The sequence below is a fragment of the Geotrypetes seraphini genome, chromosome 8 (genome assembly GCF_902459505.1).
Source record: "Geotrypetes seraphini chromosome 8, aGeoSer1.1, whole genome shotgun sequence".
NCBI classification, from domain to species: domain Eukaryota; kingdom Metazoa; phylum Chordata; class Amphibia; order Gymnophiona; family Dermophiidae; genus Geotrypetes; species Geotrypetes seraphini.
This window is the reverse complement of record NC_047091.1, coordinates 169,640,528-169,657,466: the sequence shown is the minus strand read 5'-3', so window position 1 is coordinate 169,657,466 and position 16,939 is coordinate 169,640,528. Positions and strand designations below refer to the sequence as shown.

Genomic DNA, 16,939 nt, shown 5'->3' with positions numbered 1-16,939 from the left:
AGTTCTTTTTCCTCTCGTAAAAAAATAGGAAGGGCGTTCCATGTCTGCGGAGCAGTGCATGAAAAAATAAATTGTCTCCTTGTATTGATAATTTTTAACGAAGGGACAGATAGCAGATTTTGTTCGCTAGAACGTAATATTCTCTTTGTAGAATAAGGAATAAGAAATCTATATAAAAATGCAGGGGTCTTATTGATCAGAGTCTTAAAGATAATTAAACATAATTTATAAGTGATTCTGTAATGAACAGGGAGCCAATGAGCCTCTTTGAGGAGTGGTGTTACATGATCAAATTTTGAATTGTACAGCTGCTATGGGGGGAGAAGTTGTTTGTTTTTTTTCTGGGGCTTTTCTGAATCAGACCTCTGTAAATAGTATCTTACGTTCTAATTCTCAAATACACACCTATAGGGCCGGAATATTGGAATTTCAGTGTGTGTTTGCTGCTTACGTTTACACATCTCCTTATAGAATTACTTCTTATAAGAGGAGCTATAAGGGGAGCTGCCATATTTTAGGTGGCAACAGCATACGTAAATGCCACAAGGTAGACACATACGGGGCCCTTTTACAAAGCTAGAAACATCCTCTATAATAAAACCCTAAGAGTGCATGCGCACTTAGGAGGCCGTGATCCCTGCCGCCGTGATGTGTGCCTCCGTGCCAAATTCGATTTGAGTCGCGTGGGGCGGCTTGCGGCGCGTGGGGCAGGAGAAGGAGAGTGCGACTGTTTCGTTAGGCAGTTTCCGCATGCGAAGTAGAGTGTGCGCCAGTTTCCCCATCAGTAGGAGCCTGAGGCGGGTTAAACATTGCCTTTCTTCCATGAAGCTGCGCCCCTGAAACCACTGCAGACCGGGAAAAAGGTCAAATGAAGGGAGAAGGGCTACTGCTGGACAGGGGGAGCAGGGAACGGGTGGTGGTGGATAGCTGAGGAGAGAGAGAGAGAGAGAGAAAGAAAGAAAGAAAGAAAGAAAGAAAGAAAGAAAGAAAGAAAGAAAGAAAGAAAGAAAGAAAGAAAGAAAGCGGCCAAGGAGAGAGAGAGAAAGAAAGAAAGACAGACAGCGGCCAAGGAGAGAGAGAAAGAAAGAAAGACACACACATCTATTCTAGCACCCGTTAATGTAACAGGCTTAAAGACTAGTAGAAAAATAAGACACATATGGCGTATCCCTGCCATCTACTAGTCCTTCCTCTCCCTTAGAGATGCAATGCACTTGTCCCAAGCTTTCCAGTACTCAGATACATTTTTTGTCTCCATTAGAAGGCCATTCCATGCATTCAGCACCTTCTCCGTGAAAAAGTATTTTCTGACGTTACTTCTGAGTCTATCCCCTTTCATCTTCATCTTCTGCCCTCTCATCCCAGAGCGTCCTTTCAAATGAAGTCTTCCTGTTTCCTGTTGCATCGGAGGAGACTTTTCTAGCAGGCAACCCGACGCGACTTCAAGGCTCCGGCTGTAATACAGCTTATAGCCTTATAGAAATCGCCAGTTTCACCAAGAAAAGGAAAGGGAAAAGGAGGGAGGGAGGGAAATGCAAGGCTGGCCGGTGGGAGGGAGCTGCTGGACCGCATGAAGGGTACTGGGGGTGGGGGGATGGAGAGGAGAAGACGCTGAAGACGGGGACGGGACGGTGAAAGAGAAAGCGGGGACGGGGCGGTGAAGGGGACGGCAGAGACGGGGACAGGGCGGTGAAGGGGACGGCGGGGACGGGGCGGTGCAGAGGATGGTGGTCCGGGGACGGGGCGGTGACATGTCATTCTCTAATGCTTACTGCACCTTAGTAAAAGAACCTGATATATGCATAAATGAGCCCATTTCTGGCTACATGGTATTCTTGATGCTTCTGCTTAGATGCAATGTGGGCAGGCATTCTCATGGAGAAAGGATGGGCAGAGGGTGAGGAGGACACATAGTTATTTGCTTAGATCAGTGTCTCACAAATGTCTGGAAGCCGCGACACACTAAACCCTGCACCGCGGCTGGAGGGCATCCGGAAATGTGTGGACGTCGATGGGATGACATCACGCGCATTCACCATGACATCACGTTGACATCCGCACATGCGTGAAGGCCCTACAGACGGGGCCTTGAGCCGCCAGTGGGTTGGGTGCTGCAAGAGGAGAGGTGTGTAGTGCAGAAGAGGTGGAGAGGAGCCGGCGCCGGCCGACTGCCTTCAGAACGGGCCTCTTGCCGTGATCGGCACGCCCTGTAAGCAGTCAGCCAGCGCCGTCACCTCTCCTCCTCGCCGGCGTCTCGCAGCACACCTTGCTTAGATCAAAAAAGATCGCATATAGCTAATATGATTTCGTAATCTAGACCTAAGCATTTTTTCATCAACTCTACGCTTGTCTAAGGCCCCCTTCTACTAAACCGCACTAGCGGTTTTGATTGCCGGGAACCGTGCTGAATGCTGCGTGCTGCTCCCAACGCTCATAGAGTTCCTATGAGCGTCGGGAGCAGCGCGCAGCATTCGGCGTGGCTCTCGTTGATAAAAAACACTAGCACGGTTTTGTAGAAGGGGGCCAAAGTGTACACATTTTAAATACAAGTACCTTTTCTGCCACATTTGCTAGTATTTTATAAAGAAAAATTGGTGCCTGCTTTTCCTTTTTGAATAGGCTTCCGCTGGCACTTTCCTAATGCCTGAATCTTACCACCAGTTATAGAATTATCCTCCACATACATGAAAATAACTTTAGAAGAATGACCCTTTTGAAGTTCAGGGTTTACCTGGAGATGCGCAGCTGTCACCCGACCTGCAGTATTAAAGTCCAATGACATGACCATCGAGAATCGAGTGGCGTTGTGGCTTTGGCAGGTAGACACAGTTCCAAAAGCCTTTAGAATGCTAAACATTGCCTTAATTTTCTCCACTGTAAAATGAAATAACCCCAAAATGTTTTCAAAGTGAGGCAATTATAAAGTTTTTGTTTTTTTTAATCTTTATTCATTTTAAAGCCCAAAATAAGTGCAACATATTATACAGACATTTTACATATTAACAGCACTTAAATTCAATCAAAATTATATTCTATGACAAATACATATATCATCTCCCCCTTTCTACATATCCAAAAATTGCACTCAAATTAAAAGTATCTTCCCACCCACCCTGGACTTGTATGATCAAAGGGCAAAATCAACAGTCATTCTTTACAGAATTTTGTCAATGGTTCCCAAATATCCATAAACTTTCTATAATGTCCCTGTTGTATAGCAATCATTCCCACCAGAAAGAATAATTTAACCGATCCCAACTTTTCCAGTTTCTCATAATAAGTTAGACAGTTTACTAAATAAAATTAAATTAAATTAAAAAAACACCTTGCAAAGTCATATTCCCTTACAGTGTTCTAGATTCTTCCAAACCAATCTGCTTTCTGGTATCAGCAGTGAAATTCTTAATACCCTTAACAGTCACGGAGAAGCAGTTAAAAGTCAAAGAACGCAAATGTTCCAAATGGCAAATGTATTTAAATTTCAAATAAATCTTATGAAACTAACTTATTCAATGCAAATTTAATAGTCTTTGCAAATTTTAGCATGAAGAAAGAGAGAAAGAGAAAGAAAGTGCTGGGATCATAATTGCAATACATTCGACTCTCATAAAAATATCAAATTTGTACTTGGCCATCAAACCTTGGGACAGGCTTTCTATTGCAATGGCTTATTACTCTCTAGCTTCTAACTGTATGAGTTTCATCTTAAGACATGGTTATTTTTGTTACATAGAATATTCTGGACCCCAGTTAGATTACATAAAATAGATAGTTCTAAGTCTAATAGATGCTGGCATTGTCATATTGACATAGGGACTCTGGATCATCTGTTGTATTTTTGTCCATTTATATTAATATTTTGGAAATCCATATGGGGACAAATTAATCTAGTTTAGATTCAAATATTCCATTAACATATGAGGCTATAATTTGTGGAACAATTTTACATGTTAAACCCACTTTAGATAAGTATAAAAGTCGTCTATTTTTAATTCTTACAGGTATAGCCATTCAATTGATTACAAGTAATTGGAAAAATCATGATAGAATAAATTATACTTTCTGGTGGGTGAATATGTGTACTATATACAAATATGAAAAATTAATGCGGAGTGTAGGGGATTTAGTGGAATATTCAACAAAATTTGGTGCCCATTGACTACATTTGTACAAATATAATACTGTATTTTGTCTTACTTTTTTCTTGGTTTATTTATCTTTACACATCCAGGGAGGGTGGGGGGTTGGGAGGAAATATTGATAATGATATTTTAGGTAACTTGGTTTCATTTTATATTATTTACTTGGTTCTTATGTTATTACTATATGCAAAATAATGTAATTATTGAAGAATAGTTCTGTTATCTATATAGATATTAGTGTTATGACTGAATGCAATAATATACTGTTCTTTATTTATATAACACTGTTCTTGTTTAAAAATCAATAAAGAATTATTTAAAAAAAAAAAAAAGGACCGGTTTTTATCAATGACCTCAATCAACTTTGAAAGTACTTTATTTATCTTTGTCATAAATCCTTTTTTTGCCATCCATTTCACATGATATCACGTTTCTATGATGGTATCTGTGTCCGGGAAATCTCCTCTACGAGTTGGTACTTTGGGCTCCTTTTACTAAGGTGCGCTCGCGTTTTTAGCGCACGCAGGAAATTACCGCACGCTATGCTTCTAGAACTAACACCAGATCAATGCTGGCATTAAGATCTAGCGCGCGAGGCAGTGTAGCGCGCGCCATTCCCCGCGTTAAAGAACTAGCCCACCTTCATAAAACGAGCCCTATATTTCATCTCATAGCCCAGTCACATCCATGTGAGTTACCAACTTCATATTACAAAAAAAAAATGATGGGCAGGGGCATTTTCGGTATTTATTTATTTTAAAAATGTATATAGAAACATAGAAACATAGAAGATGACGGCAGAAAAGGGCTACAGCCCATCAAGTCTGCCCACTCTGCTTACCCATCCCCTGTCTATGCCCTAATGACCCAATTTCCTTATCTTGACCCTAGTAGGGATCCCACATGGGTATCCCATTTATTCTTAAAGTCTGGCACGCTGTCTGCCTCGATCACCTGCACTGGAAGCTTGTTCCAATGATCAACCACTCTCTCTGTGAAGAAATACTTTCTGGTGTCTGCAGCAGCCACTCTCTCCTCCTCTCCCTATTGGCTAAGGCTCTTAACATTTGCATCTCCTCTTCCTATAGGCTAAGGCTCTTTACACCTGCATTGTGATGTCATAGAACTTTCTGATTATAGAAACATAGAAACATGATGGCAGATAAAGTCCAAATGACCCATCATAGAAACATAGAAGATGACGGCAGAAAAGGGCTACAGCCCATCAAGTCTGCCTACTCTGCTTACCCACCCCCCTGTCTATGCCCTAATGACCCAATTTACTTATCTTGACCCTCGTAGGGATCCCACATGGGTATTCCATTTATTCTTAAAGTCTGGCACGCTGTCTGCCTCGATCACCTGCACTGGAAGCTTGTTCCAATGATCAACCACTCTCTCTGTCAAGAAATACTTTCTGGTGTCGTCATGAAATTTTCTGACCCTGAGTTTGAGCGGGTGCCCTCTTGTGGCCGAGGGTCCCTTGAGAAAGAAAATATCATCTTCCACTTCGACACGTCCCGTGAGGTACTTAAATGTTTCGATCATGTCTCCCCTCTCCCTACGTTCCTCGAGAGTGTAGAGCTGCAATTTGTTCAGTCTCTCTTCGTACGAGAGACCCTGGAGCCCCGAGATCATCCTGGTGGCCGTCCGTTGAACCGATTCAATTCTGCGCACATCTTTACTGTAATGTGGCCTCCAGAATTGCACACAGTACTCCAGATGAGGTCTCACCATGGCCCTGTACAACGGCATTATGACTTCAGGCTTTCGGCTGTATATACCGCTTACAATTCTAATCGGTTTTTGGACATTTTGGGAACAACGTCCAGAAATCCTCTAGAGAAAAGGGCCATTTTAAAACCAGAAAAATGTCCAACTTCGTTGTTTCTAAAATTGCCATTTGAGCTCAATGCTTCTACATTGTGGGAGATATACAAACAGGGAAGAACATTAAGGGCCTCTTCTATTAAACTGCGCTAGTCTCTCGAGAGACTACGGGAACTCGTGGCAGCCATTTTGTATGCGTGATCTGCACAGGGCAGGAGCGTAGGAAGATCACTGCTGCCCCCGAAAGACCGCTAGTCCACCAGGTAAGGTCCGGGGAGGTCCGGGAGGTGGGAGGGAGGCGAGGGTGATTCCGGTTTTAGGAAATCACAAATAATCAAAATTGCGAGTCCTAAAACCACTAGGCTACTCCAGGGACCTGCTTGCAGCTCTAATAGAACTGGCCATAACATCTGCAGCTGTCATACTGGATGGTATATACTGTTTCTTATACATCTTTGGGGGGTGGGAAAGGGTCAGTGACCACTGAGGGAGTAAGGGGAGATCATGCCTTCATCCCTCCAGAGGCCATAGAGTCAATTCGGCCACCTTTTTGGCACTTATTTGTTACTGAAGCAGGTCTAGCCTCAAACATAACGTGACCATGCATCCCATTTTGAACGGAACCATCCCTTTTTTAGGTAGGCTGTCCCGCTGTCCCCAAGCACAGCTTCGGGACACTGAAATGGGCCCGCTGAAAAAACAAGTACCATAGTGAATACAGCCCCCTCCCCCCTCCCCGGGGTACCTGATGACTTCCGTCAGCGGCAGAGTGGCACGCCTGAGCCGCTCACTGAATGGCTGCCGTCAGTTCTCATGAGTCCTGCGAAAACTGGCGGCAGCCATTCAGTGAGTGGCGCGGGATCAGGCAGGTGCGCAAAAATCTCGCATCTGCCTTGTGCGCCGCTCTGCCGCTGCCGGAAGACATCAGGACAGGAGACAGCCGCCGGGATTTTAAAAAGGGGGTCCTGTTCCATTTTGAGGAAAAAAATAAATGGGCACGTTACTCAAACATTATATTTTTTTTAACCATGGATGTTTTTACAATGTTCCATCCAGATCATAAGCCTGCCCTAGATCCGCTCAGAAGACCCTCCAACATGCTCTCTTGAGCTTTAGATGCACCGCAGATGACCTGCATAGAAAATCCATCTTTTAAACGGGTTATGAACTTAGCGATTTGGACGTTTGGTGGAAAAAATGTACATCTGCCACTTTTTGGACGTTTTTTTCCGTTTTGAAATTGAGCCCCTTAAAATAAAAGTATTATTTATGTAAACAAAAAAAAATTTAGGGCTCCTTTCACAAAGGTGCGCTAGCGATTTTAACGCATGCACCAGATTAGCGTGTGCTATAGCACGCGCTAGCTGAAAATCTACCACCTGCTCAAAAGGAGGCGGTAGCAGCTAGCGCACAGGCAATTTAGCGCACGCTATTCCGCGCATTAAGGCCCTAGCGCGGCTTAATTGAGCTTCCTGAAGAAAACTGGGCTTAAGATAAAACACAGGCAGCTATAAACTAGATAATAAATTAGTTCTCCCCTCTCCCGCCTTTCCTCCAAAGTATACAGATTGAGATCTTTAAGTCTGTCCCCGTACGCCTTATGATGAAGACCACACACCATTGTGAGACCTCAGTTGGAATATTGAGTACAATTCTGGAGATTGCACCTTCAAAAAGATATAAACACGATGGAGTCGGTCCAGAGGAAGGCTACTAAAATGGTGTGTGGTCTTCGTGATAAGGCGTATGGGGACAGATTTAAAGATCTCAATCTGTATATTTTGGAGGAAAGGCAGGAGAGGGAAGATGTGATAGAGTCGTTTAAATACCTACATGATGTAAATACACATGAGTCGAGTCTCTTTCATTTAAAAGGAAGCTCTGCAATGAGAGGGGATAGGATGAAGTTAAGAGGTGATGGGCTCCGGAGTAATCTAAGGAATACTTTTTTGCAGAAAGAGTGGTAAATGTGTGGAATAGTCTCCCGGGAGAGGTGGTGGAGACAGAGACTGTGTCTGAATTCAAGGAAGCGTGAGACAGGCACGTGGGATCTCTTAGGGAGAGGATGAGATAGTGGATGCTGTGGATGGGTCATTTGGCCTTTATCTGCCATCATGTTACTATGTTTCTATAACCATAAAGTTCTATGACATCACAATGCAGGTGTAAAGAGCCTTAGCCAATAGGGAAAGGATATGCAAATGTTAAGAGCTTTAGCCAATAGGGAGAGGAGGAGATAGTGGATGCTGCGGATGGGCCATTTGGCCTTTATCTGCCATCATGTTACTATGTTTCTATAACCATAAAGTTCTATGACATCACAATGCAGGTGTAAAGAGCCTTAGCCAATAGGGAAAGGATATGCAAATGTTAAGAGCTTTAGCCAATAGGGAGAGGAGGAGATAGTGGATGCTGCGGATGGGCCATTTGGCCTTTATCTGCCATCATGTTACTATGTTTCTATAACCATAAAGTTCTATGACATCACAATGCAGGTGTAAAGAGCCTTAGCCAATAGGGAGAGGAGATGCAAATGTTAAGAGCCTTAGCCAACTGAGAGAGGAGGAGAAAGTGGATGCTGTGGATGGGCCATTTGCCATCATGTTTCTATGTTTATAAAAGAAACGCATCTTTTCACTGCAGAAATGCCTTTGAAATGTGCCTTCTTAGAGCCATTCACAAAACACTGAACCTGTTTTTGCTCCTCAGTATGCTATACCTGTGACTGTGCCGGCCACGCTGCCTGCCGATCTGACCAGGTGCTCAAGGGCTGTCTGGCACAAGGTTGTTTTGCCAGCACCACTTCTCCCCATCGGGATAATAGTCTGATCCCGATGCTGTACGAGCATGTTCCAATAAGCCCTCTGTGCCACAGAGCAGATGTGAGGGGGCATACTGTCTTTCTTCTCTTTGAAAACCTAGGGAAAGACCACCGAGGTGTTAGTTGTTTTGACACGCTACATCCTTGAACGTCAACCTCCATAAATAAAGCATGTCAAGGAGCAGAAAATCAGCCGGTGCAATCTAGTCTTATGCATGGACTAAAAATATGAGGCTTAACTTGAATTTGAGCAAAAATAAGTAGCTTTTCCCAGCATAGACGATAGGGAAGAAGACACCGGCATTGATATCAAAATGTTTAACGGGACATGCATTACACTGCAACAAAACATCAAAGTCATATTTTCACACATCAGACAATCAAATATCACAAGTACAGTCAAACTTCGGTTTACGAGTGCACCGGTTTGCGAGTGTTTTGCAAGACGAGCAAAACATTCGCAAAATCAGCGGCTCGAGCACCCTCCCCCTCCCCCCGCGATCCGGCATCCCCCCTCCCCCCCCCCCCCCCCGCGATCCGGCATCCCCCTGTGCACCGCAACGACATCGCTTACCCCGATTGGGCACCAGCACCAGCACCAATGCACAGGAGGTTCCGGTGCCCGAAGATCCTCCCTCTTCTGGCCTGGGCTGGGCTGGGAGGTGCGACGGAGATCCTCCCTCTTCCCTGTGCTGGGCTGGACTGGGCTTTGAGCATTTGCGCATGCTCAAAGCCTTCTGGTCTTGCTCTCTCTGAGACTCATGAAATCACCGGACAGCAAAGGTAGGAAAAATGATTTTATTTTCAATTTAGTGATCAAAACGTGTCAGTTTTGAGAATTTATATCTGCTGTCTATATTTTGCACTATATTTGTCTATTTTTCTATAGTTACTGAGGTGACCGAGCTTGCGGAGATGGGGCGGAAACGGGGTTTTTAAATTTTTGTCCTTGTAGTTTGCTGGTCCACAAAATAATTCTTTTATTTCTGCCGGTCCACAGGTGTAAAAAGGTTGAAAAAACACAGATCTAGGGCCTATGGTTCAATTGTTCTTTATAGAATTAGACCCATTGTATGAACCTCACTTTCTAGGCTGCATCCCCATCTTTTAGAAAACTGAAAAAAAAAAAAAATTACTCTGGAGACTACGGCCTGCCTTTGCTTCAGGAAGGACTTAGTCCCGGACACCTTCAAATATTTGTTGTCCCACGCCCATAATCACAAATTGCCTACCCAAATGTGCTGCTGTGTAACTGACCTTTTCGGTAGTGACTTCTCAAGATCCATTTGTCACTGAGACACTAATAACCCCAGCTTTCCAGAGAAATAAATTATTTGTTGATGTGACAAATTACTTTCTAAGATTCCTTGACTTAAAGGTGGCTCGGGGATAGTGGAAAAAAATGTATAGCTGTACCCCAAAACATAAACCAGAAATAGAATGTGGTCTTTCAAATATCTCAAACCTTCTTAAAAATCATGACACTTATCTAAAGAACATATTCATACTGTAATTTTTTTTCTTTTTTACAAAAATACATCATAAAAGCTCTCAGATGAATCTCTGCTCTTCATTTAATAACCAGTTGACTAATAGTATTCTTGAATTCTTGGATAAATGGCCATGAGGGGTTGTGATAAGAACATAAGAATAGTCTTACTGGGTCAAGCCCAGCAGCCCATCCTCACGGTGGCAAATTCAGGTCACTAGTACTTGACCAAAACCCAAAGAGTAGCAACATGCCAGCATCTCAAAGAATAGCAAGATTTCGGAACCCCAATGAGAGCAAGATTCCAGAGCTGAGATTGTGATGTCATAATGCCTCGTTCCACAGTGCCGCAGAGCCAGCATCATTAGTGATGTTACAATGGCTTAATTGTCCTATACTTGGCTCACGTAAAAACATAAGAATAGCCATACTGGGTCAGACCAGTAGCCCATTCTCATGGTGGCCAATCAAGCTCATTAGTTCTTAGCCAAAACCCAAAGAGATGGTTACAATTGAAGCAGGCCATTCAGGCGGGGTTCCCTGAATGGAAAACTCTTAATAATCAATATAGTTTGGAATTCTTATGCTTTCAGGTAGATTTCATGGGGCACCAGGCCGCACAGTGGTATAAATTAATATCTGGATTTGTGAATAAAAAAACCAAAAACTGGCCTTCGGGACATTTGGAGTATTGAGATTAAGCATCAAATTAATGCATCTCAATGGCCACGACTTTGGTCTTGGAGGATGAGATGTACAGTGTCTGCATCTATGAGACAAACTTGGTTCTTTCTTTTTGCATAGAGCTTTTTGGACCCCTGTTCGTTTACAAAAACTAGATAGTTCTAAGTCTAATGGATGTTGGCACTGTCATCTTAAGGCTGGGACATTAGATCACCTTTTATTCTATTGTCCATTTATATTAGTATTTTGGAAATCAATTTGGCCTCAAATCAAAAGGATGTTAGAGAATCCGGTAGCCTTGACATTTGATACTATTTTATTTGGCATGTCAATGAGAGCGAAGAGTCAGATTTCGTCAAATAATAACAAACTTTTATTTATATTGACTGGAGTTGCCATTCAACAGATTACATTCAATTGGAAAAATCATAGCAGATTAAATTAGTTTCTGGTGGAATTCTGTGTGTCATATATATAAAATGGAGCACACAATAGCAACACAGAGAGGATATTTTGGTAAATTTCAGAAGATTTGGGGACCATTAACAGATTTTTGTAATGAGTAATAACGTTTTCCCAAAGTAAGATATTTGATATGGAGGGGTGTGGGTGGGTAATAAATATTAAATCCTATAATGTATAAGAGTATTTAACTGTTTTTGATGTATTGGGAATGGAATTTTTGTAAGGGGAGGGAGGGGTTGGGAGGGTTTTCTAACTTGATATCAATTGTTTAGATACTAGGAATAGTTCATAATATTCAAAATATTATAGATCAGTGGTTCCCAACCCTGTCCTGGAGGACCACTAGGCCAGTCGGGCTCTCAGAATAGCCCTATGAATATGCATGAGAGAAATCTGCATATAATGGAGGTGCCAGGCATGCAAATCTGCTTCATGCATATTCATTAGGGCTATCCTGAAAACCCGACTGGCCTAGGATTGAGAACCACTGTTATAGAATATAGGTATTGGCTGAAAAGTTATATTTTTAATGATATATGAAAGTTAATCAAGTGTATATTTATAAGTTCAAATGATTTTTCTTATACACTTGTTGTAATATGTAAAAATGAATAAAGAATTTAAAAAATAAATAAATAAAACTATCAAACAAACAAAAACCTATCATACAAATGGGTGTTTAATAATTTATTAAAATGCATATAAGACACCAAAGTAAATAATAAAGACTGAAAATGATGCTCCCAACGCGCAGCCTGAGAAGAAACCAATCATTCCACATGCTTCTTACATAGATGACCCTTCAGAGACAGGGTTACCACATGTCCGGATTTCACCGGACATGTCCGGGGGTACATGCTGGTTTTGAAAAGCTTTCTTTCCTGCAGGAAGGCATTCTCGCATGCGCGGATATGACGTGGTGATGTCCCACTTATACGCACGGGATATCATTGCGTCCCACCTGCACATGCGTGGATGTGCTGCCCGACGAGAACAGGCAGGGGAGGGGGCCGGACAGGATTGGAGGCAGGGCTGGGGCAGGGATGAGTGGGTCCTGGGAGGCGGGTCTAGGGGGTCTGGATTTTCCAGACAAAAAATCTTGTAACCCTATTCATAGAAGAAAAAGCAAAAAAAGGTAAGAATATGAATAGAGCCACCCAGATTAGCAAACTGGAACTGGTCAGCAGGATAGTTACAGACCAGGCCATGTAAGCAGTGGTGTAGCAAGGGTAGGAGGTTTGGTGCTCCCACACATCCTCCTCTCCATCCCTCCCTGCTCCTTCCATGCCCTCCCTTCCCCTCGTACCTCTCTAAATCTTTGCGAGCATGAAGAGCTGCTCTAGCCTGTTGCTCACACTGATGTTGGCTTTCCCTCTAACGTCACTTCCTGGCCCCGTGACCCGAAAATGATTTCAGAGGGGAGCCAGGCAAGCGCAAGCAGTGGACCAGAGAAGTTGTTCATGCTGGCGAAGATTTAAAGAGGTATGAGGGGGCAGGGAAGGGAGGACACTAGCGTGGCATGGGAGGGCAGAGTGGTGCCGGTGCCCCTGCCAAGATGGCAGCTGGGGCGGTCTGCCCCCCTCCCTCTCTCCCAGAGGATGTGGTAAGAGCGGATAGTGTAGCTGGTTTTAAGAAAGGTTTGGACAAGTTCCTGGAAGAAAAGTCTGTTATTGAGAAAGACATGGGGGAAGCCTCTGCTTGCCCTGGATCAGTAGCATGGAATGTTGCTATTGTGTGGGATTCCGGAATCTTGCTATTCTTTGAGATTCTGCATGGATACTCTTTGGGGTTCCGGAATGTTCCTACATGGGGGAAGCCACTGCTTGCCCTGGATCGGTAGCATGGAATATTGCTACACCTTGGGTTTTGGCCAGGTACTAGTGACCTGGATTGGCCACTGTGAGAACAGGCTACTGGGCTTGATGGACCATTGGTCTGACCCAGTAAGGCTATTCTTATGTTCTTACAATGCCACTGCATGTAAGACTTTATATAAGCTACTTCCAGATTTGAACATTACCCTGGCCAGTGCAATCCTTGATAGTAAAGGTCAGATTTTCACAAATGATAGATTAAGCTCACAGCCGTATTCTGTATAATATGGAGTCTGCGAAAATGTTTTTGCCGACCCATCAAATACACCATATTGCAGTAATCCAAGATACTTCAACAACTGATAAGGAAGATCATCAAAATAAGAGCGAATTGAGAGAAGCTTCCATACCATAGTAAATATCTTATGGGCCACTGCATCTATCTAGGCATTCATAGTCAAATCCTTATGTTTTTAGATACAGTAAAACCTTGGTTTGCAAGTGTTTTGCAAGACAAGCAATATATTTGATTAAATTTTAACTTGATATACAAGCAATGTCTTGCAATACGAATACATACAGTATACACACATCACATCATCACAACTGAGCCGATGGTTCTTCTCTCTCTGACGCTGCGGGAGTATAGTGACTGTTCTAAATGAGTGAGGCCTTGCAATACAAGTAAATATAGTATTTTGTATGAAAGTTTTGGGATGTGGAACGAATCGTCTGAGTTTCTAATATTTCTTTTGGGGAAATTCGCTTTGATATACGAGTGTTTTGGATTACAAGTATGTTTTCAGAATGAATTATGCTCGTAAACCAAGGTTTTACTGTATTTACAAAAACTGAGGTTGGTCAGCTGCTGTTTTAACAGCCAAAAAACCCCATAAAAGAACCAAGAAATATGCAATCAGTAAACACGGTGATAACCGATTTAAGTCTCACCCATCTATGCTCTTACAAGTTTGTTGCCATTACAGGGTATCCTAATAATTATACAGACAGCCTTTTTGAGGTCCTAACTTTATCCACTAACTATACCCTAGACCAGGGGTTGGCAACCTGCAGCCCTTTAATATCCCTCACAACCCCACGATCTCCCCTCCCCCAGGCCTACCGAGGTACCTGGTGGTCCAGCGGGGGTCTTTGTGACAGGAGCGCGGCCTTCTCACTCCTGCTTCCTCATGGCTGCCTTCTGGCAGCCGTACGTGGCATTTCCTGTAGTATGAGACATTTTAGAAGGTAGGAGTGAGAGGGCCATGCTCCTGCAACAAAGACCTCTGCTGGATCACCAGCCTGGTTGGGGGGGGGATTGGGAATGTGCGGTTGGGAGGGACATTAAAGGCTTGGGGCCTGGAGAGGGTAGAAAACCTTGGCTATGGGTTGGGAGCAAGGCAGCGAAGGGAGGGAGGATTGAGAGGTACAGATACCTGTAAGGGGTTGGAGGGGAGAGAGGCTACACCTTGCGGCTCTTTGTAAATCTTGTGTCAGAACATTTTTGGATGAATTGGCTCTTTGCTGTAAAAAGGTTGCCGACCCTGGCCCTAGACTACCCCATTAGTACTTGGATAGTGCCACGGAGATGTGACAGAGAGACCCCCCCCCAGGAAAGAGACTTGGGAGTTCTGATAGACAAGTCGATGAAGCCATCCACGCAATGTGTGGCGGCGGCGAAAAGGGTGAACAGAATGCTAGGAATGATTAAGAAGAGGATCACGAGCAGATTGGAGAAGGTTATCATGCCGCTGTACCGGGCCATGGTGCACCCTCACCTGGAGTACTGCGTCCAGCACTGGTTGCCGTACATGAAGAAGGACACGGTACTACTCGAAAGGATCCAGAGAAGAGCGACTAAAGTGGTTAAGGGGCTGGAGGAGTTGCCGTATAGCGAGAGATTGGAGAAACTGGGCCTCTTCACCCTTGAAAAGAGGAGACTGAGAGGGGACATGATCAAAACATTCAAGATAATGAAGGGAATAGACTTAGTAGATAGAGACAGGTTGTTCACCCTCTCCAAGGTAGAGAGAACGAGAGGGCACTCTCTAAAATTGAAAGGGGATAGATTCTGTATGAACGTAAGGAAGTTCTTCTTCACCCAGAGAGTGGTAGAAAACTAAAACGCTCTTCCAGAGGCTGTTATAGGGGAAACACCCTCCACGGATTCAAGACAAGATTAGAAAAATTCCTGCTGAACCAGAACGTACGCAGGTAGGGCTAGTCTCAGTTAGGGCGCTGGTCTTTGACCTGGGGGCCGCCGCGTGAGTGGACTGCTGGGCACTATGGACCACTGGTCTGACCCAGCAGTGGCACTTCTTATGTTCTTATGACATTTAGTGACACTAATCCAGACAGATAATGCTAAATACTTGGGTTAGCTCTCAGACCACAATTTAACCAGGCAGGAGTCTCTCCTGCTTGGTTAAATCATTAAAAAAATATCTACTTCAATAGTTTTCAAATTCATACAAATCCTGTTTAGCCTGTTTGTTGGACTTGAACAGTAACGATCCATCATGGCTGGATCCAGCAACTCAATCACCTGCTTGTCTTTACTGCAACAAACCAACCAATCAAAGATGAAAAGAATTAAGTTTGCCTCAGAATGTTCCAACTGATGTTTCTTCAGTATCACCTGCAGTTCTATACTGCCATCTTGTGGGTAGTGTCAGAATCACAGGAAAAAAATAGAGATCTAAGGCAATTAAACGGCAGATTTAACAACCTATACCAGGGGTTCTTGGCACAGTAATTGGGACACTGACAGCCAATCAGATTTTAAGAACAGCACAATCAGTATGAATGAGATAGATGTGCAGACAGGCAATGCATGCAAAATGTATTTCATGCATATTCATAAAGGTTAACAGACATCTGGATTTACCCAGAGATCTCCTCTTTCTAGAAGACATGTCCGGGCATCCGGATGGCTTTTCGAAACCCGGCACTTGTCCGGGTTTTGAAAAGCTTCCACTTCGGGACCGCCTCAGGAGGGCATCTGCGCATGCACGTATGCAACACGGTGGCTTCACGCACATGTGCGCACGTGGGCGACGTCATCGTGTTACGCCTGTGCATGCGCAGATATCCTCCAGATGCAGCTCCGAGCGTGAGAACAGTTTGAGGGGGGCGTGGATGGGGACAAGAGTGGGACAGAATGGGGTGTGACTTGGGCAGAATGGGGCGGGGCTGGGTGGAACAGGTGGGCCTGGGGGCAGGGCTATGGGTACGGATTTTACAATAGTAAAATTGGGTAACCCTACATGTTCATTCTAAATATCTTGAAAACTACAGTGGATTTGTGTGTCCTGTGTTGAGAATCCCTTGCCTGTACCATAGCATCAAACTAGCTGAACTTTAATTTTATTGGGTGACGAAACAAAAGCGCGTGAGACTTTGGCGCACCGACATTGCAGCACAGACAATTCGAAGCAAGACCCCAGCGTGCCACCAAAAAAGTTACTTTTAAAGAGCTCTGACGGGGGGCGTGGGGGGGAACTCCTCCCATTTTACTTCATACTCTTCGCGTTGCTGTTGGGGGGGGGGATGCAACCCCCCACATTATAGAGAAAACTTAACTTTTTCCTAAAAAGTCAGGAAAAAAAGTTAAGTTTACTCTATAATGGAGGGTTCCAACCCCCCAACGGCAGCGCGAAGAGTATGAAGTAAAGTGGGGGGATCCCTCCCCCAC

The 16,939-nt window shown here is 43.9% G+C and overlaps 1 protein-coding gene across 2 annotated transcripts in view; it reads right to left on the bottom strand.

Moving 5' to 3' along the window:
• MYO18B (myosin XVIIIB) overlaps positions 1 to 16,939 on the bottom strand; it is a 565,740-nt gene that overhangs the window by 464,614 nt on the left and 84,187 nt on the right. For both annotated transcript variants that reach the window (XM_033955841.1, XM_033955842.1), the window contains 2 exons: positions 8,692 to 8,890; positions 2,732 to 2,874 (listed from right to left, as the gene is read on the bottom strand). In XM_033955841.1, coding sequence (XP_033811732.1) covers positions 2,732 to 2,874; positions 8,692 to 8,890 — 342 coding nt within the window. The remainder of the gene's footprint in view (positions 1 to 2,731; positions 2,875 to 8,691; positions 8,891 to 16,939) is intronic.